The sequence below is a fragment of the Myotis yumanensis genome, unplaced genomic scaffold, assembly GCF_028538775.1.
Source record: "Myotis yumanensis isolate MYYU_CA2020_CCGP unplaced genomic scaffold, mMyoYum1.0.hap1 SCAF_8, whole genome shotgun sequence".
NCBI lineage: Eukaryota > Metazoa > Chordata > Mammalia > Chiroptera > Vespertilionidae > Myotis > Myotis yumanensis.
In genome coordinates, this window is record NW_027223759.1 from 49784716 (window position 1) to 49808303 (window position 23588).

Consider the following 23588-nt stretch of genomic DNA (forward strand, 5'->3'; position numbering starts at 1 on the left):
GGTGGATGGCGACTTGAAGCACAAAAAGAATCCCTTAAATTTGTATTTTAAAAATGTGAAAGTTGCTATGTGTGAGTTGAATATTTTGTTTGTACCCCCAGAGCCACACTTTTCCACGTTTCTCCATGCTGCTCTGTATGAGGGTAATTGTATGCATTGCATCAGTCTCATCAATCAATCTCTTACTCTCAGCTCACAACTGCTTTGGCCAATGGGAAGCAGCATCAGGAAAGCACTGATGGGAGAAGAGTGAATTGGGTATTTATCCCCAGTTCCTTTGTTGAGCTGCTCTGGGTTGGCAGTGGCTGCATTTGACAATCTCAGTTATGAAGCCAGAAGGGAGAATATGACCTTGACAAGAAAAGGAACAGTAATGTACAGTGTTTCTCTCATCCTTCAACAACCTTGTCTTTTCACATCGTAGCCCTAAAACAACATGAAAATATTACTGATGTATCAATGGCTAAAAAGAATTTCCTATTTCCAATCAATATAAATAAGAATTATAGCAGAATTCTTGCCAATTTTTTATACTCCACATCCATACCAGTACTCAACAAATACAAAGAGAACTGGTGAACATAATTCTAAAGATCAACATACTCATTTTTGTATTATTTTGCATAATATTTTTGTACCAAAAAGTAACTAATGCTCATGTAATGAAGTGATGTTAGTGTAAGACATAGTAAACATCTTAAAGGGGGTTCTCACTGGTCAAAATAGGCAATTTGACATCAAAATAAATAATGATAGTAATAGATTATAACCCATTGAATGAAATAACAATCCACCAGTATATAACAATATAAATAAGTGGAAAAAAGGACAAATCCAATCCTTACAGTTAAATGTTAACTGTCAAGTATAGTAGAAATAATGGAGTTAGAAAGTCACCAGTTGGCCATCTTCATAATGACAACTGATTCAGGTAAAAGTAATCAATGAATACTAAAACTCATGGATGAGTTCAATGAGGAAAAGGAAATTTACATAGTCTCAATGTATCTCTTCTGTATTAATTATAAAAATTATAAAAATAACAAAGTTTATGGTGGAAAAATCTAGCAAACACTATCTTCAAAAATAACATCACCAATTATGGAACCAACTATAGTGAAAAAGACATGCAATGTTTTGATATCCAGTCAAAATTACACAAACAGAATTTAACCATAAATGAAATCAAATTGAGGGCATTCTATAAAATAATGACTGAAATCTTCAAAAATATTAATGTCATAAAAAGAAAAAAGGCTAAGGAGCTGCTTGTCATTAATGAGCTATAAAAACTAAGCATAATGTTTGATTCTAGATTCGATACCAGACTAGAAAAATAATAGTGATCATGGATATTACTGGGAAAACTAAGTTTAAAGATAGACTGTTACCCTAACCAGTTTGGCTCAGCATATAGAGCGTCAGCCTGCGGACTGAAGGGTCCCAGGTTCGATTCTGGTCAAAGGCATGTACCTTGGTTGCAGGCACATCCCCAGTGGGGGGTGTGCAGGAGGCAGCTGATCAATGTTTCTCTCTCATCGATGTTTCTAACTCTCTATCCCTTTCCTTAATCTCTGTAAAAAATCAATAAAATATATTTAAAAATAAATAAATAAAAATTATTCTTAAAAAAACACTTAAAAAAAGATAGACTGTTGATTAATTATTATCATTCTCAATGGGTTAATTTTCCTAACTTTATTAAGTATAGTGCTGCTATTACATCACCATAGGTAATGTCCTTGTTCTTGGAAAATGCACACTAAGATATTTAGGGGTGAATGGGATGGTGTCTCAATTCATTCTCGAATGGGTTCAAAGGAAATCAATTATATGTATCTATGTGTTTGTGTAAATTTAGATACATAGATAAATATGGATATAAATATGATAAATATGTGTGTCTTTTGGGAAGGAATGATTTTTTTGTTGCTGTGTGTTATTGAAGTGTGTATGTATGTGTATTCACTCTACCACCTGTTTTTGGTATCCTAAAATTTATTCCTTCTACCCTCAAACATAGATATGCTACCTCCAATTACCTTAAAGAATACTATATTTTAACTCGTTTCCTGGAAGTCATCTTTCTAATGAGTAACTAAATGATTATATTCTTTACCCTTCATAATAATTTTTATATTGCTAAAAATAAGGCTATTTTGTGAGAAATCTGTAGTTAAGACTCAGTATTTGAAGCTAGATAGACCTAAATTGGAGCCATAAGAACTAAGTTCTGGTGATTCGGTCCACATCTTAAGAGAAAATGACTGGCTTATTAGCTATGTATGCTGGAGCCCAGAAATTGTTTGGATAGAAACCAGTCATCTCAAATACAGTTCCACAGATCAGCACCCCATGACAAGGTTTTCATATGCCTACAGTTAATCCAGATATTAAGAATAGTGTCAGCCCAAGCCAGTTTTGCTCAGTGGATAGAGCATCGGCCTGCGAACTGAAAGGTCCCAGGTTCGATTCTGGTCAAGGGCACATGTCTGGGTTGTGGGCTCAATCTCCAGTGGGGGACTTGCAGGAGGCAGCCAATCCATGATTCTCTCTCATCATGGATGTTTCTATTCCTTTCTCCCTCTTCCTTCCTCTCTGAAATCAATAAAAATATATTTTTAAAAATTTAAAAAAAGAATAGTGTCAGAAGTATTTATAAAGCTAAACATATTCAACTTAAATAATTTTATTGCAAAAGTGTCTCCCAAGAAATCAGAAACACCAATCAGAAAAGACATATGCACTCCTATGTTCATAGCAGCACAATATACAATGGCTAAGATTTGGAGACAGCCTAAGTGCCCATCAGCAGATGCGTGGGTTAAAAAACTGTGGTACATCTACACAATGGAATACTACACTGCTGCAGAAAAGAACAAAAAACTCTTACCATTCACAACAGCATGGATGGACCTGGAGAACATTATGTTAAGGGAAATAAGCCAGTCAGAGAAAGAGAAATATCACATGATCTCACTCATTTGTGAAATATAATGAACAACATAAACTGATGAACAAAAATAGATCCAGAGACAAAGAAGCATCGAACAGACCATCAAACTTCAAGGTGGAGGGGGACTAGATCAACCAAAGGACTTGTACGCATGCACATAAGCATAATCAATGGACACAGGCACTAGGGGGGTGAGGGAATGTGCTGGGGGGGTGGGGTGACAGGAGAGGTCAATGGGGGGAAAAGGAGACATATGTAGTACTATATGTAATAATTTAAACAGTACACAGACATACTCTCCAGACCAAACTGGAAGTACAACTAAAATACAAAAAGACATTCTGGATAATCCACTGAACACTCGCTGGAAATAACAACTGATAACCAAGGACTGAAAGTGGAGACCAGATAGACTCTGGAAGAAAGGGCAGAATTGCAAAAGTGCTGGCCAGGCTCCCCAAGATAGCAGCTGAAGTTTTGGGGAGATATCTCAGCTGTGAAGTGTTCCCACTGAGAACTCTGGGTCATCATTCCCCAGCAGAGAGCACCAGAACTGAGAAAGGTGCTCACATAACATCTGACTGTAAAAAGCAGCAGGGTTCCTGTCTGTGAGGAGAGATGGCTGGAAATGCAGGCACCCTCTTAAAGGGCCAACACACAAAATTTCGTGTGCAGTCACTCACCTTGTGCTGCGGCAGAGGGTGGGTAGAATGGACTGGAGCTGGGTATGCAGAAGCCAGGGTTGAGGGCTCTAAGGTTAAAGCTCAGAAGGCAGACACCACGGTTTCTTGCTGAGTCATTTCCTCATGCTGGAGAGGTCATCTTTCCTAGGAAGACTTTTGCTATCAAGGTGGTTTTTGCCTGAGGGGAAGACAGTTTTCCCACCCTATTGGAAAACACCTTGCCCCACATTGTGGAGTTTCTGAGGCCCATTAGGAGACTGAGAATGACAATTATCCCCCAGTCAGAAGCAATTGCCCCAACCTGTTGGAAACCTCTCTCCACACCTGTGGACCATTGGCTGAGGGTTACTCAAGAGTTAATCCAATCAGTCTTCAGGCAGAGGCAGGTCTCTGGAGGGTTTGAGTCTTTACCTGATCTAATTAGTCATACACACTGTTGGACACTGTCCTGCACTACAGATTCAGAGGCGTAGCAGATCTACCTAATACATAGTCACAGATCCAAAGAGGTAGCCAAAATGGGAAGACAAAATCAACCCCCAAGTGAAAGAACAAGAGAATTGTTCAGAGGAAGAGATAAGTACATGAAGATAAGACATTTACCTGATATAGAGTTCAGAATAATGATGGTAAAGGTGCTCAACAGCATGAGAAAAGTTATAGTAAGTATGAAAAAGAAGAATCAGAAATAAAGGGTGACATAGCACTAATAAAATTTGGCAGGAGTACACAGCAGATTAGGAGAAGCTGAGGATTGGATCAGTGAATGACATGACAGGGTGGAAAAATCACTCAATCAAAGAAGCAAAAAGAAAAGGCAAAGAAAAAACAGGAGTACAGTTTAAGAGCACTGTGAGACAAGGAATTTTTTTTCAGCCTTGCAGAATATCTTACTAGGGTGCTGTTTTCTAAATGCCCACAAGAGGGTGCTGTTCTCAGAATACCCATAAGAGAGCACTATAACAAAAATAAAGAATTTAAAAAATAAATAAATAATAAATAAACTTATAAAAAAGACTAAAATTATTTTCATTATAAAGCTCTTTTAGAAATTATGGTTCCAATGATTTGTAGTGGGTTGTTTATTTAATATTTTATTTGGCCAAATTAACTATTTGTGTTCTACTAGTACATGGAATCTAGAAACCACTGGGTTACACAACCACTCATCCTCTTAAGTTTGAGATTTGTATGTGTGTACCAGGTAGTTCAGACATTAGAACTGCATAAGCTATATTAAAGACAGAAAATATGTCCTGTAATTGCATATCATATCAATGTGCACAGAAAGTTCATGTTATTATGTAAGAAAATAAATGTTTCTGAATCACTATAAATTTATTAAAAGGTTCATAATCAAAAATATTACTTCAATCAAGTGCAGCTGATAATACATTTCTTCCTGGCACATGGGAATAGTCTATGAGGTTGTCAATATTTATTCAACCAGTGTGGCAGCAAAGGTACTGGCAGAGGAAAATATTCCAGGCAGCCAAGTATTGCTGGGGAAGTTGCATCACCAAGAAATTCTGAACATCACAAGTGGATAATCTGCAATGTCAATGTAATGTTGCTCATGTTCCTTATCATGCCTTCAGAACACTCATATTTTTAGATAACTGGCTTTTACTTCACCAAGAAACATGAGGACATTGTCAAGAACTTCTTCAACTTCCTTCCTCTTCCAGTGAAAAATGTCTTCCTTCTCTTCCCTTCCTTTCTATTCCCTTCCCTTCCTTGCCCCTCTCTTTGCTGTCTCTTCTTTCACTCTCTTCTTCTCCCTCCCTTTCCTTTCCTTCATTTCTTCCCAGAGATCACTTTCCCCCATTCATTTCTACATACCCTGATACTTTGTTCCATGGTTTATTCTCCTCTCTTGTATCTATTATCTCTCTGATACCTGATTGATCCTTTTTCTCTGGATTTGCACTTTCAAAACTGTTTTTATTTTACTCTTGCAAAATAACTGCTCAAGTCTGATGCATTTTGACCTACAGTCCCATCATCTCATTCCTTTTAAAAATTACCTTCTAAAATCAGGGTTCTAAACTTATCACCTTCTATCGCAGTTAAAATTCAATGAAATATAGGCCCCAATGATATTTATGTGAAAATTCGGCTGTGAATAATCTTATTAACATAGCACTTTGAGTTTTCAAAATGCAATTCTGGCTATTATTCTTTAAATAACATGAGGAGGGAAAGGACTAGAAAATACAAAAGGTGGATATATGAACAAAGATTGTTACCCATGTGAAGCAAAGCTGTACATACTCTGCTACTGGTTATCATGAATTACGTCTCCCCTGTTTAATGCTTACTTAAAAAGGCAAGATGTTCACAGAGCTTCAATCCTAACTGCAGCATTTCATTTTCTTTTTTTGTTTGTTTTCCAGGAATGTAACAACCTTTTTTTAATGAAGGTATGGGGACCAGAAATTTCTTAAAATAAATTTATAGGTAATTATATTTTGTGTAAATTCTTCATGAAAAATATATTGTGATAGAAAATTTAATTTGCTCACTAAACTATTAATGACTTCACTACCCTGTGTTAAACTTGCCACAATATGTATATATTTCATGGGAAATGGGCAAGCATTAATACACAGGTTTTTCTTCTTTTTTTCAAGCTGTGTGAAAGAACTTGTGATGGACAGATTCAAATATCAAACAGATGCTGAATTTTATTCTTCCAAAGCACCTTCTTTCTCTCTTTAATGCTCTCAAATCCACCTGTTACTTCCACCAGTCTAAAATTAGCCTAATCCAATTATCTTTATTCAGTCGTCATCATATTTCATGGATTTTCAGAATTCGATGTTAATGATCATCACCACCTCCTTCATTAAATTGTATCTTCTGCCTGGCTGGTATGTCTCAGTGATTGAGCATCATCCTCTGAACCAGGAAGTCACAGTTCAATTCCCAGTTGGGGCACATGCCCAGGTTGCATGCTTGATCCCCAATGTGGGGCATGCAGGAGGCAGCTGATCAATGATTCTCTATCATCATTGATGTTTCTCCCCGCCCCCCCCTTTCCTCTCTGAAATCAACAAAATATACATATATGTTTAAAAATTTTATCTTTCTTTGCTGTCAATAAAACTAAATAAACTATTCTAGGCCTCCTCTTGTATTTTAGGTTCTTTGCCTTTATTGTTTATTAACTTTTCCTCTCCTTTTAGTTTTATACTGCAGCATTCGCCTTTTTGCCAAGCCTGTGCTGCAGTTCCAAAGATTGGTCATTTATACTTGGATACTCAGCTATCACCGCCAATTAAATATGTGTAAAACTGATCTGACGATATTCTATTCCTCTCAACCACCAATAGCACTAAACTGCTTTCCCAACATCTGTTATTGTTAGGATTATTCTTGTAGCTCAGCAAAAGAAGTAAGTACAAATTTACTCTATGGGAGAATACAGGGATAGTTATAACAGGGTAAATTCTGATCTAGGTTAGAAGAATCAGAGGAGTAGGGCAGCCCAAAAACATCAGAAATTTTCTAGAATAGAGGTCAAAAGCATAGACTCTGAAGCCAGATTATCTAGGTTCAAATATCAGTTAAACTACTTACCAGCAACCTTGGACAACTTCTTAATCCCTCTTTGCCCCAAATTTTCATCAGAAATGGTAGTAATCATTCTTGTGAGCGTGGAATGAGTTCATACAAGTGAAGGTGCTGATTAGAGCAGATTTTGACTTTTAGGAAAAGGAAATAGAAAGCAGGGACATAATTTAAGAAGCTACGGGGGAAACAAGAAAGCAATGATGAGACATAAGCCTTGACCACCCTCCTCATCTCTGTTTCTACCTCCTGAAACAAACCCACCCTTCAGGATTTGGCGACAGCTTCCTTGTTTCTTATTACTGGAAGAGAATTTTATCTTCTATGAACTCTATGGGATTTTGATGTACATGTCCAACCCCAGACACTTTTGAGAATGAAGGAGAGGACTGTTAATAATTACACTAAAGCAGCAGGCGTAAGTGCAGGCCCTTCTAGGCTAACCAGGACCTCACATATGCCATTTGTATGGCATGTAAACTGCCTCGCTGCAGTGGTTGGAATGTGGGCTTCTTCCTCTCATCGCCCTTCTCCTCCACTTCTGCCATGAGAACACACACACCGGATAATGTCTGATAATCAGACACTGACCTTAAGCACTTTGTATCCTTTACAGTATTTTGTGCACAGGAGGTGCTCAATAGATAATTTGTAAATGAGCAAATTAGTTAATTTTTAGCACTGCTTTAAATTGTTCTTCTCTTAACTTATTTACCTTTCTAAGATCTTTTCCTCTCGTATACTATATTAGAGACCTGTCATTATAGGTAAAATATATAAAGTAATAACATCACAAAAGTTACCAATGAAACTCAGCTTTGGTATACTATAGTAATAGTGGGTATACATAAAATAAACATTAAAACATATATGACATCCATAAGAGCACATACACTTCCTCTCTATTATATAAGAAATAAACATAGTATAAGTATAGATATAGGTATACATAGATATATACATAAATATTTCCAAGGCATAGGAATCCATACATTGATATTTAACTTTTTAGAACTTAAGGGTTATACAATACTCACCTCACTCTTTGTTATGGTGGAACTATTGAACTTATCATTTTAAATTTATTTTGCTAAAAGGAATTAGGGCTTCTGGACCTTGTTTCCTTCTCAGCATCGCTTGGCCTGGTTCTTATCTGCATTATTAATGTTCATTTTTCATCGAGGATGGTGAAGAAATGTCTTGTTCAGCAGTATCTCTGGAAGTCATTGAAAACACCAATTTCTAAAGGCAAGCAGATTATACCTTTGTTCAACCGCACTGGTAAGTGCAGCCTTTTTGCCTTACCTTAGGGAAAATATCTATCAAGTTATACTGACTGATAACCTGAAACAGGTGCAATTCTCAGGCAAAATATAGTAACCAGAAGATTGTGAACTTACAAATATGTAAAAAGCTAAATAATAGGATTTTGGAGAATGGTCAGAGTACCTAGAAATATTTCTCTCAGAGAAAAGGAGAGTGAGGAAGGACTCCATTCAAATAAGCAGAGGTCGTTCTATTTGTCATATATAATGTTTGCTGAAATAAAACTCATTTGACAGTTAATAGCATTAAATATAGTATGAAACTAGCCAGGTATGTCTTAGGACTTTATGATATTCTGCTTTCCCAACCAAAACCTAGCTATTTCCATGGCATTCTCCTGGCCTTCCTTTAAACAGCCAAATCAATCCAACCATGACCTCAGTATGGTGGGCCCCAAGTCTCTGGACCTATTATATAACCTCTTTCAATAATCTTAGAACAATTAAAAGAAACACACAACAAAACTCATCTAATTTGAAAAATCTCCCAGGGCAATATCTAAAAATACAGTTCTAAGTATCACCTGAAATTAAATCAGAATCCCCACAAATACATACATACAAACATACCTTGGCTGATGTGACTCAGTGGTTGGAGTGTGGTCTGAGCACCAAAGGGTCTTGGGTTCGATGCCCAGTCAGGGGTGCATGCTTGTATGAATATCAATGGAGAAAATATCCTTGGGTGAGGATTAACAAAAATAAATAAATGGATAGATAATAAATAAATAAATAAATATCTCAGTGAGTAGCTTGATCATGTTGTGCCTTTAACCATGCTCCTGAGCATGGTTTTCTTCCAGATGAACTTTTCACTTGGAAGCAAAAGCATCCAGTTAGAGATTACATTCTTTGATGAGCATGTTGGTTTGCAGTATTCTCTTCTGCATACCAAGTGCAGATTAATCCACTGCTCTCAGTATCAGTCCAGCAGCTATTACCACAGACATTTAGCGTGCCTATAAATGTTGGAAAAAACAACTATCCGTATGAAAATAATATGTGCTTCCTTGGGTGGAATACTCTTTCAAAGGAAGCCAATGAGAGATAGTGCCTAGCCTTGAAGCCTGGGAGGGTAGCCACCCCCTTCCCTCAGGTTGTCATTACCCAATCTACTGGCACCAAAGTTCATGGACTCTACAGCAAATTTAAAACCAGACTCATGCAACTATAAATCACACCAAGTTAGAGAACACTAGGATCAAAATTTGGAATTCATGTAAATGACCACAAAGATCACTGACACCTCAAACTGTAACTGCTATTTAGAAAACATCTTTAAGGAAAAATAGAACACCTCTTAGTCCATTATATTTTCATTTAATGTTCTGAAAAAGTGAAGAGATCTACGAGCAGTTAACAGAGCTGCCTGATGGGTACAGACATAGAAGTCTGCCTAAAGATTAATTTTATTGTCAACTTAAAATCAATTGTATCATTTAAAAAAAAGAAACAAATTGTTCCTCTCGTTATCAGGGCCGTAAAAAAAAATAATAATTCCATATTCATTCTGACAACAATCACGGGATTGCAGCAATGCCTGTGAAGATGAGCCCAAGAGGCGCATCCCCTTTGTTACAAGTTTGTGATTTTTCCGCGCCACCTTGTGGCCATAGTACAGCCACCGTGACACTTAGGGTTTCCCCTAAGCTGCTCGGGCCTTTCGGTAGCCGCATCGCTGGAACCGGCCTCGGCACGAACTTGCCAAAAATGGTGTCCTTCCCTGTGACCACAGATGAGACACCGACTTGCCCCTTTTCCTTCTTCCTCCCCTATTTTCTTTTTTTAACATTTTTGTTGATTTTTAGAGGTCAGTTGACTGGGCGTCCTCCCTACTTTCTTTATCTCTTAATTTCATGTCCGCGGGCCCGCCACCCACTGCCCCCTCGGGCCGCCTCTCGGTGGGGCCTCCTTGGTCTTCCCGCCGCGTCCGCGGCGCCCCCTCCTCCACGCGCAACGTCCCCGCGGGTGGCGGCCCCGGTCCCGCCTCCTCCCTGCAATCCCTGCAGCGCGGACCGCCCTCCCCGCGGCAGCCAATGGCGGCGCGACCCCGCCTCGCCCCGCCCTCTCGCCCCGCCCCGCGGGCCCGGGAGCGCAGCCGGGTCTGGGCCTCGCTGCGGCGCGCGGACCCTTGCTCTCCCCGGAGGCCCGCGGCCCGGCCCCGGGAGCGCCATGGACGCGCAGGGGCTGAAGGTGAGCGGACGGAGCCTGGACGTGGGGTGCATCTGGGGAGGATCGGGAGCCGGGGCGTGGGGAGAGCGCGGCCGCGTGCGCCAGGAGTTGGTACCTGCGGTGCCCCGCGCCCCGCCTGCCGGGCGGCCCGGCGCTCGGTCGCCCGGTCCACCTCCCAGGCGCTGCTTTGGGAGCTCGAGGTCAGGGCGGCCTCCCCCGCGCGCCGCTCCCCGGATTGCCTGGCCCGCCCTGTCTGCTGGGTGCGCGTTTACTTTCGTGCCCTGTTTGCTCGGAAGCCTTGGTGCACCCATGACACCTCCGGCGCCTCCCGGTGAGATTTTAGTAACTTCCAGCCAACTGCGCCCGCTCCCCGAAAGGAGCGCGAGAAGATGAGATGGAAACAGTTAGAGGCAGAGCTTGGAAAATGGAGGAGGCTCTCTTTTAGGGGGATGGTCTTCTCTGTGTATCACCGATTCATCGGCTCAGCAGACGTTGACTGACAACCCACTTAAGAAATTATGTGAAGCCCTAACTGGTTTGGCTCAGTGGATAGAGCGTCGGCCTGCGGACTGAAAGGTCCCAGGTTCGAATTCGATCAAGGGCATGTACCTTGGTTGTGGGCACATCCCCAGTAGGGGGTGTGCTGGAGGCAACTGATCGATGTTTCTCTCTCATCGATGTTTCTAACTCTCTCTCTCTCCCTTCCTCTCTGTAAAAAATCAACTAAATAAATTTTTTTTAAAAAAAAAGAAGAGAAAAGACAGTATTCAATTTGCTTAAGAAAATAAATTATGTGAAAACAAAGACATGAGACTTGAAAAGAAGTTGCTTTTAGATGACGGTGCTCTCTGTACCTTTGTGCACCAAATCCTCCGTCCAGCAGATCGTGATGAAGGGCGCACACAGTGTGTCCACCAGACGCTGGAGATGGTGATGAGCAGAATGGAGCAGTCCCTGCCTCCACACATTGTATGGCTAGTGTCGGAAAAAACCTTAATTAAATTAATGCATTAGATATATTGAATGCCTCGTGTGTCTGGCACTATTCGCTATAAGCTCTGCAATAATAAAATTAGATAAAACCCTCTCAATCTCAGATTTTACATTTGACCAGGAGATGTTAGACTGTAAACAGGTAAATAAAATGGGTGCTCCATTAGAGATGGTGGTAGGTGGATGCAGGACAGTTTGGCAGTGGTAGGGAATGCTGTAGTGTTGATATTTTGCCTAAATTTTTACATTATTGTATCTTCCTGTGAAGCCTACTCCCAACCCCGTAAATTTTTGTCATCACTTGAAATGTATCCTTTGTACTACCACCCAAAAGGAATTGTTTTTAAACACACTTTTCATGCTAAAAACTGTTGTGTGTTCCTCATCACTTAGACTAGAGCAGTGGTCGGCAAACTGCAGCTGGCGAGCCACATGCGGCTCTGTGGCCCCTTGAGTGTGACTCTTCCACAAAATACCACGTGCGGGCACGCATGTACAGTGCGATTGAAACTTCGTGGCCCATGCGCAGAAGTCGGTATTTTTTGGAAGAGCCACACTCAAGGGGCCAAAGAGCCACATGTGGCTCGCTGGACTAGAGGATCAACTTAATATAAGACACTTCTTGACCCTACCTGCCTCTCCAATTTAGTCATCCAGTAATCCCTGTCTTACTTAAGGTTCTAGAACAGGGAATGGCAAACCATGGCTTTGTTCCAATAAATTCTTATTTACGAATCCAGAAATTTGAATTTCATATATGCTATGAAGTATTTTTCTTCTCTTTTCTGAACAATTTGAAACCGTACAAACCATTCTTACCTTGCCGGCCATAGAAAACAGGCATAGGCTAGATAGGGCCATGAGCCATAGTTTGCCAATCCTTTCTCTAAATTATGGAATGACTTTTAGTCCTCTGCATCCCACCCATCCCTATGTTTCATTACTGTGTTGTTGCAGTGCCTCTGCCTCGCTAACTCCTGTACCTTCCTCACAAATCATGAGAGGGGCATAGGAAGAGTGTGTTTATGTGTGGAGGGGGAGTAGGAGTTTGCAAATCAAGAATCAGCTCTGAAGTCCTCTCCAAGAATCTTTCTCTTAATTTTACTTTTCCCTGCTACCCACACCCGATCCTCATTCTCCTATATCCTCAAAGCAACTTTTCTTGTATTTAGTACAGCCGTGGGCAAACTATGGCCCGCGGGCCGGATTCGGCCCGTTTGAAATGAATAAAACTAAAAAAAAAAAAAGACCGTACCCTTTTATGTAATGATGTTTACTTTGAATTTATATTAGTTCACACAAACACTCCATCCATGCTTTTGTTCCGGCCCTCCGGTCCAGTTTAAGAACCCATTGTGGCCCTCCAGTCAAAAAGTTTGCCCACCCCTGATTTTAGTACATCGTATTTCAGTTTTCTTAGATTCTAGTCTCATTTGAAAAACGTAAGCATTTCTGGGCAGGAGCTGCCCTGTCTTACTCATCTTCATATTCACAGGACCTCGCACAGTGCCTGACACTAACTAGTAGGTGGGTGGTCAGTAATTGTTGGACTGAACAACCTAACCTGAACCAAGGTAGTGGTAATGGGTATGGAGGGTGGGGATTGGGCTACAGAAACAGAAGAACCTAGTGACTACTTACATAGGGGACTGGGCAAAAGGGAAGGGAGGGTTCCATGACTCCATGTCTGGCTTGGGCAGTGGGGCAAATGGAAAGATGAATCTGGAACTTACATGAGAGATCTTGGCTGGACACATGGTGTTTTATTTCATCAGCCTATAGGGTTAGGAGGAACTTTTTTTTTTCCAAATACGATTTTTACAGTATGATATCTTAATTAATCTTCACAATGACCTGTAAATAACTAACAGCATTTTACAAGTGAGCAAACTCAGGAGCTATAAGATGGACCAGAAATTTGAAACCAGGTCTTTTTGTCTTTAAGCCATGTCCTCCCCCTCCCCCCCCAACCCCCTTTATTTATTTTTAGAGAGAGAAGGGAGAAGGGATACAGAGAGAAAAACATTGATGAGAGTGAAACATCATCAGTTGTCTGCCTCCTGCACGCCCTCTACTGGGGATGGAGCTCGAAGCTCGGGCATGTGTCCTGACCAGGAATGGAACCAGAGGCCTATTGGTTCCTGGCTGGATGCTCAACTGCTGAGCCACACAGGCCGGGACAGCCAGGGCAGCCAAGTCCTTTTTACAATACCATGCCACTGCCTTTCCAGAGAGTTAGATTCTTAGTGATACTCACTGCTGGACAGAAGTCAAGTAAAATGATATTAAAAGTGTCCTTAGTGTTGGGAAACTAAGAGATCATTTCCCCTCTAGGAGGGGGCACTGGAGGAAAACTGCATTTTATTGAGATGTGCTGTGGGGGGCTTGGAGATGGAGTATGGATCAGACTTTCAAGAAATATAGCCAAGGCGGAGACTAGAGAGCAGGAGGGAGGCAAAGTAAAAGTTCCAGAGAACATTCGCTTAACAATTTAGAAGAAAGGATTGAAATTATTAGAAAACACCAAGATATTTAAAAAAATTTTGTGTTCATTGTGTTTTGTATTTCTTAGTATTGAGTGCTATGCTTTAACAAGTTTTAGACTATTCAAGATTTTAGATTAATATCTGCTTAGATATCTCAGGACACCAGAATCTCCTTGTAACATTTAGTTCTTATTTCCTTTTAGACTTTGATTAATTACTATTGTCAAGAGAGGTATTTCCATCATGTGTTGCTTGTTGCCAGTGAAGGAATTAAGAAGTATGGTAATGACCCCATCTTCAGATTTTATCATGCCTATGGTACATTAATGGAAGGTATGTGCAAATTATTAACCGTGCTGCATTGAATTCTTGTTTTGCACTAAGAATAATTTTTCACATCATGATTTTGACTTTCAGGTAAAACTCAAGAAGCTCTTCGAGAATTTGAGACTCTTAAAAATAAACCAGATGTATCACTTTGTTCTCTGCTTGCACTGATATACGCCCATAAAATGAGTCCTAATCCAGGTATAGTAGGACAATTTTTCCTACTCAATTTATTTTTTTTCTCAATTACCATAGCATTTAGTCTGATCATACTATATTACATATTATCTATAGGTACTATATATATCATGTATGTTTTATCATCCCGACAAGATTGTAAGTTCATCAAGCAGAAGAAATACGTATCTTACATTGCTTTCATATTCCTCATATCCTTTGGAAGAATTTTTATTTGTACATAGGAGTTGCTTGAGTTAACATAAAGGTGAACATATATTAGCAGTTGTTAAGCAAACAAAAAAAAAGAATAGCCCCAAACAGGTATGTACATAAATTGCTCTGCAACAGCCAACTTTATAACCAGTTATGTTCAAATATATAGCTTTATACAGTGTATTTCTCCTGCTCTATCTTAAGCTTCTTAAAAGCTTTTATGCCCCCAAGAGGGCTAATCCGTGGAAGATAGTCAGTAAATTTTTATTAAGTAATAGTTTGGAAAATATTATAGAAAAACTATGCAAAACCAGCAATTCAAATTGTGTGAACTGTCTTTATATATTTATTTATTTAATATTATACATATAAGTTGTGATCCATAACATCTTACATGATCTAGTTGAAAAAAGAAAATGTAAAAACCACCAATATTAAGGGCAGGGGGTTAATGGGGGGAGAAAGGGGACATATGTAATACTTTCAACGATAAAGATTTTTTTAAAAACACCAAGATTAAATTCTAATGTTGCTATTAAATAAAATGATAAATAAAACAAATTAACCCTGAATTAATGGAAAATAGTATGTACTATTAATCCATAGGAGTAGCCTGGGAAAGCTTCGTGAAAGATAGGAACCTAATCTGATCTTTGAAAGACAGGCAGGATTTCAGGATAAAGCATATTTGTCAGACAGGAGAAATCCATGGGCAAACACATGGAATTGGTTCAGGATTCAACTCTTCTGTGGATCCCTTTTCTCTGTGCCCCAGCAGGAGTTTTAAGCTGGAGCAGAGAAGTTTCATAGGAGAGCTGTAGTCAATAAGCCTTTAAAAAAATTAGTACAAAATATTTTCTTCCTAGAATCAAGTTTTCATTTAATTGATTATTCCCAACAGTATTGATTCTGTTGGGAAGTGTGATTTTCGGGACACTAAAAAGATGGAGGCAAAATATTGCTGAGGGACGCTGGAGTACTGACTCTACTTTTCACCATATGTGATGCTGAGTAGGAGTGAGCCCAGGAGGGGCCCAGAGGTTTGTCAGTAGTGCCTAGAAAAGGCCTGGATTGTTCCTGTACATTCTTCCTGAGTTCTGACGTAAGTCCTGAATATAAAAGGGCTATGATGCAATAAGAACTTGAGCTGCGATGTGGCAAGAGCTAACTTTGTGCAGATGGTGTCCCAGCTAACTGATGCCTCATTAGGGACCTGATGGGAATCTGGGCAGAAGACTACAGCTCCTGCTCCTGCCAGATGAGTTCTTTTCTGTCTCTGTATCGTGGTTTTTTAACAAACGTTTCTGAAGGGAGGTGGGTGGCAGGCAGAAGGAGTCTTCTTGCCAAGCAAGCTGTAACCCATCGAAAATTATTGTATTTCCGAAAGTCATGAAGTGGTACCTTAAATTTCTGTCATTGGAGCTAAAAGGAAGGGTCACTTATCTTTCCTTGGAAGCCATTTTCAGAAAGGTAGAGGCTGTTAGAATCACCGCCCTCAACTTGGACGTTTCCTTCTACCTTATTGTATAACTGCTCCTGCTCTGCTTTGATCCAGGATTTGGATCTAATTTACATTTGTGTCCTAAGCACATACACACATATGATAGGTTTGATAGTAATGATTAGAGTTGTTAGAAGTAGACTATCTAAATATTTAAGGGAGCAGTCAGGCAGTTATTAACCTATGTAAGGAACAATGATTATACTACCTTTCACTCGCCTGTGACAGTAGCCCCCCATGTTGATATATTTTAGAAATGGATTAGGGAATTGGGTAATTTAAATATAAGTCCTGGTTTGCCTCTAATAATTACATCATTTTAGAATCATTGCTAATTTTTCAAGTCTTATTTTAAAAGTTGCATTTATAGCCTTTATATCTTGGGGATGACATAAAATTTAGAACTGTACATTACAGTGATCATTAACCACATGCGGCTATTCAGCACTTGGGCTTAGTTTGAGGAACCAAATTTTTAATTGAGTTCTAATTATTTTTACATTTTAAACTTGATTCAGCTATTAGAAGTTATGTTTAGAACAATGAGTAAATGAATATACTTTTTCATAAATTTTATGAAATCAAAGTACAAATTAAGTATTTCAGGATAAAATTTAGCAACTTAATGAGAGATGTCTATAAAATATATACCACATTTTAAAGATTTAGTAAGAAGAAAACAAAGACTCTCAAAGGTTTTCTTATCAAATTATAGGTGAAATAATTTGGATATACTGGACAAACTAATTTTACTTGTTTCTTTTTGCCTCGTTAATGTGGCTACTAGAAAATTTTAAGTTACATATGTGGCTTGCATTTTATTTCTATTTGACAGTTCTGCTATAGAGAGAAGAACTTAATTCTCTCCCCTGTTAATCATCTGACCTATTATAAATACTTGGTCTAGAATTTAACTTTCATTTATGTCTTCTTTTTCCATTCCAGATAGAGAAGCTATTCTGGAATCAGATGCCAAAGTGAAGGAGCTGCGTAAAGGAGCAGAACCGAGAGCTTTGTACCACGCAGGCTTATTTTTATGGCACATTGGTCGTCACGAGAAAGCGAGAGAGTACATTGACAGAATGATCAAAATGTCAGATGGTAGTAAAGAGGTAGCTGGTTTTCTTATTGTAAAATAGTGACATTAAAGGAAATATGTTGTTTATATATTCAGTGGTAACTGCTGTTTAATTCTTTGTTATTGCTTACTCTAGTCTCACTTTATAAATAATAGCTTTATTTTAATATTTTATTATTTTGTAAAGTTGTGGTTCTCAAAGGTGGTTTATTTTTATGCTGTTTATTAACTCTTGAAATGATCTCTCCCTGGTTCCCTTCCTTTCTTCCTACCCCTTCCTTCCTTATTCCTTTCCTTCCTTCCCTCCCACTCTCCTTATTGAACTTCTGTAAGTACAAGGCACCATTGTTTGCACTGTAATACAAAGACAAGGAATGCATAAGCTTTACTGTCCTGAATGGATCATGTAGCAGTTGTCATAGGTCATATACCCAGCCAATATGTTGAGAGAGGTGTGATTAAAGAGTGCAGGAAAAGAATAGTTGACATTCATTGCTTGCTTGCTTTGTGCTAGGCACTATTTTAGGTACTTGAGGAAAGATAACATCTGTAAGTATTAGAATGAGAAAGAATTTCTTGAAGTAGCATTTGAACTAAAACCTGAAAGATGGATAGTTTCCATAGGCAAAGATTATGGAAAAGGGAAGCAGATACTCCCAAGGGGGAAGTAATAGATGGAAATGAGAAAAACAAGGAGACATATCGGTTCTGGGTACAGTGAGACTCTTAATATTTGATGGGAACATGGGGTAGTACATAGATGAAGAGGATGGAAGAAAAATGTGGAGATGTGGGTTGGGGCAAATTGAAGGATCTCGACAGTGAGATACAGTATTTGTATCTAATTCGATAGGCATTGAAAGACCATCAAAGGTTCTTAATCACTGCAGCGATGTTCTTAAGAGTACAGATTCAGAAGATTAGTTTAACATGCTGTATAGGGTGGACTGACCTGGGGGGAAACTAGAATGCAGCCAAAAGGATACTGCTTTCTGGCCGAAGACTTTGAGGGCCGATACTGAGATACTGTAGAGGAGGTACAAAGTTGAGAATTATTAAATATCCACAAGGCTTGTCAACTGTTTGTAAATAAGAGGGGAAGATACTGAGGATATCTCTGAGGTTTTAAGCCTGGACAATTCAGAGACCAGTTAACATAAATGGAAACTATGTTGAATTAAGAAGGTAATCTTAAAGAGAGATGTGTTTAGCTGAAGACATGCTATATTCCAGGCTCTGGAGAACAGTGGAATAGAGATAGTACATGAGCTGTTGGAAAAAGAAAATATTAAAAGAGGTACTGGACTACAAGTAAAGCTTGGGAATTATCCACCCAGAGATAGTAGTTGAAACAATTCAAATAAGCACACTGATCAAGTGAGTAGAAATAGCACTGTTTGAGTAGTATTAGCTGTCTTTTCAGGTGAAATACAGAGAGCTAAATATAATCTCAGTTAAAGATTTATAAGGTTATGAAGTAACCTATAATTTTTTTGTGTTAATCCTCACCCGAGGATATTTTTCCATTGATTTTAGAAAGAGTGGAAGGTTGGGTAGGGGGAAAGAGAGGAGGAGAGAGAGAGACAGAGACAGAGAAAAACACCTATGTGAGAGAGACATTGGTTGGTTATCTCACTCATGTGCCCTGACCACAGCCAGGGATCGAACCTGCAACCCAGATCCATGCCCTTGACTGGGAATTCAACCTGAGACCCTTCGGTGCTGGGGCTGATGCTCTAACCCAGTGGTGGGGAACATCCAGCTCTTGGGCTGTATATGACCTGCAAAATCATTTGGCCTGGCCCTGCCAAGGCATTAGGAGTGAGTTAATTAAATCTTTGGCCAAATAGAGAGGGCTAATTTTTAAGTTGGTAATTTTGTATGTCCCGATAATGATGCTATAAATATTCAAATGACCCTTGGCAGAGAAAGGGTTTGCTACCCCAGCTCTAACCTAACCATTTAGCCACACCAGCCATGGACTATATATCTGATAGAAGAGCAGATTTCATAATTTTTGTTTGAAATTAAAAAGAAAAATATTCGACCTATGTCCATCTTCTTTTCAACACTGTAAATCTTGCAAATCATTGGCTCACTAACATTTCTGAAGGTAAACATCCATGACTTCTTCAGTTTGTAATTTCTTGGGCCATATATGCTTGCATTTGAAACTCACTGGACTAGTCACATATTAAAGAAAACATTGCCACATTATCTTAATTTTTAATGTATGTGAAGCCTGTTTTTCCATCTTAGTTCATTTAGTCTGATTGCTCAAAAAGAGGTCACAAATTCTTATTTATGTCTCAAATTACATATTTAACTATTATTAATAACAATTTGCTGGCAAAGTCCCAGATAAGAATATTGATTATTTAGCGTTAATGGACTTTTTGATAAGCTTCTTCATATTAATATTGAGCAGAGTAGTAAAGCTGAAATTCTTAATACTTTCCCATACTCTAGGCTGGCAACAGTTGGAAAACATTTTTACTGCACAGTTTTATTGTTCATAATATTATTTAATAGAGTGATTTTTGTTATTAATTACCAAAAAGAAAAGACATTAGGTTTACTTCTTTTACCCATTTTTTCGCCAAAGAAATGGAAGTATGATTAGAATTTTTCATTTTACAGGGACAGATCTTGAGAGCATGGCTTGATATTACAAGAGGAAAAGAACCTTATACTAAAAGAGCACTAAGATCTTTTGAAGAGGGATTACAAAATGGAAATGATATTTTTGCTCTGCTGGGTAAGGTGAGTTGGAGTTAGGTAAACAAATCATGTTTTAAAATTCATTCATAATATAGTTGAAACCCAACAAAACTAAGTGGATCAAAAATAATCTTCATGTTACTTTTATCAACTCTCAATTGTAGAAGGGACTTATGTTTATATAGGACAATGAGCAGTAAACTAGAGAAATGTATTCCCTGCCAAATTCTTCAATCCTAGGTCAGTTTTCATTGTTTTTGTTGTTATTGGTGTTGGTGGTTGTGGTTCCTATGTTATTTATTCACCAAACATTTACACCCTATCTAATATATGTGAGATATCACTCTAGATATTTGGGATACCCTGGACACTTCAGTTGCAGGCCGACACTCTGTCCACTGAGCCAAACCGGTCTGGGCAGATTCCATTCATTTTTATGGCCAAGTAATATTCCATTGTATGTATAAACCACAACTTTTTTATCCACTTGTTTATTGATGGGCACTTGGATTACTTCAATATCTTGGCTATAGATAAGTAACTCTGCAGTGAACATACAGGTGCATATATTCCTTTGAATTATAGTCAAACCTTAGTTCTCGAATATCTCCCATTTTTCCACAATTTGGATCTTGACCGAACAACTTTTACATGCTGATTCTTATAGAATTAGTCAGGCATCTCTCAGGTGACAAACAAAGGAGAGAATGTGTGAGTATGAGTTAGTTTACCACTATACCTCGTGTTGTTAACCTCTCAGGAAATTATGCTGTGAATATTTCTAATGGGGAAAAAATGATTCAGTTTTCAACCAAATTGCTTCTCAAACAGCCTTCCGGAACAAATTAAGTTCTAGAACCGAGGGTCCACTGTAGTGTTTTGGGTTTTTTCAGATATATATCCGGAAATGAAATTGCTGCCTCATAAGGCAGTTCCATATTTAATTTTTTGAGAAACTTCCATACGATTTTCCACAAAGGTTGCACCAATCTGCATTCCCGCCAACAGTGCAAGAGGGTTCGCTTTTCTCCACATCCTCCCCAACACTTGTCTGTGGATTTATTGATGATAACCATTCTGACAGGTGTAAGGTGATATCTCATTGTAATTTTAATTTGCATTTCTCTGATGATTAGTAAAGTTGAGCATCTTTTCATCTGTCTATTGGCCATCTCTTTGTCCTCTTTGGAAAAGTGTCTATGTATTTAGGTGCTTTGCCCATTTTTTTATTTGATTGCTTTTTTGGTGTTTAGTTGTATGGGCTCTTTATAAATTGTGGACATTAACCCCTTATCAGATGTTTCATTGACAAATATGTTCTTCCATCCAGTAGGTTGTCTTTTCATTTTGTTGATGATTTTCTTTGCTGTTATTTTGCTTATTCTTTAAAATCTTATCTTCTTTATCTTGAAAATATTTTTTAAAGGTACAAAATATCTTAGTTTAGTTGCTGCTTGTGAATACACAGGAAATATTTTATTCTAAAAGGAAACATTATTTTATGGTGTTTCTAAAAACATTTTTAACATTAATTGTATTTCTCAAGTATTTAAAAGTGGAATTTAAAACTTTTATTGTTCTGTGATGTTTTAAACTTTTGTTTTGATAAAAACTATTTTTTTCTTATTATGAAAGTGATCACTTCCTTACGGAAAGGTCAGAGAACAAAAATATAAAAAATGCTAAACACTAGTTTTCTCCCAACTTCAAGATAACTGTTGTGAGAACCTTGGTGTATATGATCACAGTTTTGATGCCACTTCTTTTCCTCCCATTAGGCACAATGCCTTGAGATGCGCCAGAATTATTTAGGTGCTTTGGAGACTGTGAACCAAGTAATTGTGAACTTTCCAAGTTTCCTCCCTGCTTTAGTACAGAAAATGAAACTACAACTGGCTTTGCAAGATTGGGACCAGGCGATTGAGATTGTGCAGAGGTAAAGTACAAAACGGTGACACCCTAACCTTTGGATCTGGTTTTACTTTTGAGAAAAAAATAAAATCTGCACATAATTTTTTATCATAGGATTTTTAAAATTTGATTTTTCCAAAAATACGGATTTGGAAAGTTTAATATTGCATTGTTTAAAACGGAATTGATTGGTTTACATACATATCTGACTAACTGTTCTAAGGCAGACTTTTTTTTTTTTTTTTTTTTTTTTGCAAACAAATACCCCTGTCCTCATGAAGCTTATATTCAAACTAGAGGCCCGGTGCACAAAAGTTTGTGCACTGTGCGGCAGGGGGCGGGGGGGGGGGGTCCCCCAGCCCGGCCTGTGCCCTCTTGCAGTCTAGGACCCCTCGGGAGATAACGACCTGCTGGCTTAGGCCTGCTCCTGGGTGGCAGAGGGCAGGCCCAATCCCTAGGTGCAGCCCCTGGTCAGGCTCAGAGCAGGGCCGATTGGGGAGTTGGGGCGCCGCCCCGTCATGCACAGAGCAGGGCGAATCGGGAGGTTGCGATGCCACCCTCAGTCACGCTCATGGTAGGGCCGATTGGGGGGTTGGGGCACCGCCCCCTGTCACACTCAAGGCAGGGTCGATGGGGAGGTTGCGGCGCCACCCCCTGTCATGCACAGAGCAGGGCCGATCAGGAGGTTGGGGCGCTTCCCCCTGTCACTCACAGAGCAGGGCCAATCAGGGGGTTGGGGCGCTGCCCCCTGTCACTCACAGAGTAGGGCCAATCAGGGGGTTGGGGCGCTGCCCCCTGTCACTCACAGAGCAGGGCCCATCAGGGGGGTTGGGGCTCCGTACCCTGTCACACACAGAGCAGGGTCAATCAGGGTGTTGGGGAGCTCACTCCTGTCATGCACAGAGCAGGGCCCATCAGGAGGTTGAGGAGCTCCCCCCTGTCACTCACAGAGTAGGGCCGATAGGGGAGTTGGGGCACCGCCCCCTGTCACACACAGAGGAGGGCGAATCAGGAGGTTGGGGCACTGCACCATGTCACACTCAGGGCAGGGCCAATGGAGAGGTTATGGCTCTACCCTGTCACACACAGAGCAAGGCCTGTGGAGGGGGGTTGGGGCGCCACCCTCTATCACCCACAGAGCAGGGCCGATCTGGGGGTTGGGGCGCCGCCACTGTCACACTCGAGGCAGGGCTGATGGAGAGGTTATGGCTCTACCTGTCACACACAGAGCCGCAGGGCAATCAGGGGATTGGGGAGCTCCCCCCTATCAGGCACAGAGCAGGGCTGATCAGGAGGTTGGGGTGTCTTCCCCTGTCACGAACAGAGCAGGGCAGATAGGGAGGTTGTGGCCCCCCCCCACCCCCTCGTCACACACAGAGCCACAGGGCGATCAGGGGGTTGGGGAGCTCCCCCTTATCAGGCACAGAGCAGGGCTGATCAGGGGGTTGGGGCGCCTTCCCCTGTCATGA

At 39.8% G+C, this 23588-nt stretch overlaps 1 protein-coding gene across 2 annotated transcripts in view; it reads left to right on the forward strand.

Moving 5' to 3' along the window:
- Nucleotides 1-10645: 10645 nt before the first annotated feature.
- Nucleotides 10646-23588, forward strand: part of TTC21B (tetratricopeptide repeat domain 21B) — a 73573-nt gene continuing 60630 nt past the window's right edge. For both annotated transcript variants that reach the window (XM_070422828.1, XM_070422829.1), the window contains exons 1-6: nucleotides 10646-10730; nucleotides 14392-14521; nucleotides 14606-14716; nucleotides 17355-17521; nucleotides 20128-20250; nucleotides 21987-22144. In XM_070422828.1, coding sequence (XP_070278929.1) covers nucleotides 10710-10730; nucleotides 14392-14521; nucleotides 14606-14716; nucleotides 17355-17521; nucleotides 20128-20250; nucleotides 21987-22144 — 710 coding nt within the window. In that variant the 5' untranslated portion in view covers nucleotides 10646-10709. The remainder of the gene's footprint in view (nucleotides 10731-14391; nucleotides 14522-14605; nucleotides 14717-17354; nucleotides 17522-20127; nucleotides 20251-21986; nucleotides 22145-23588) is intronic.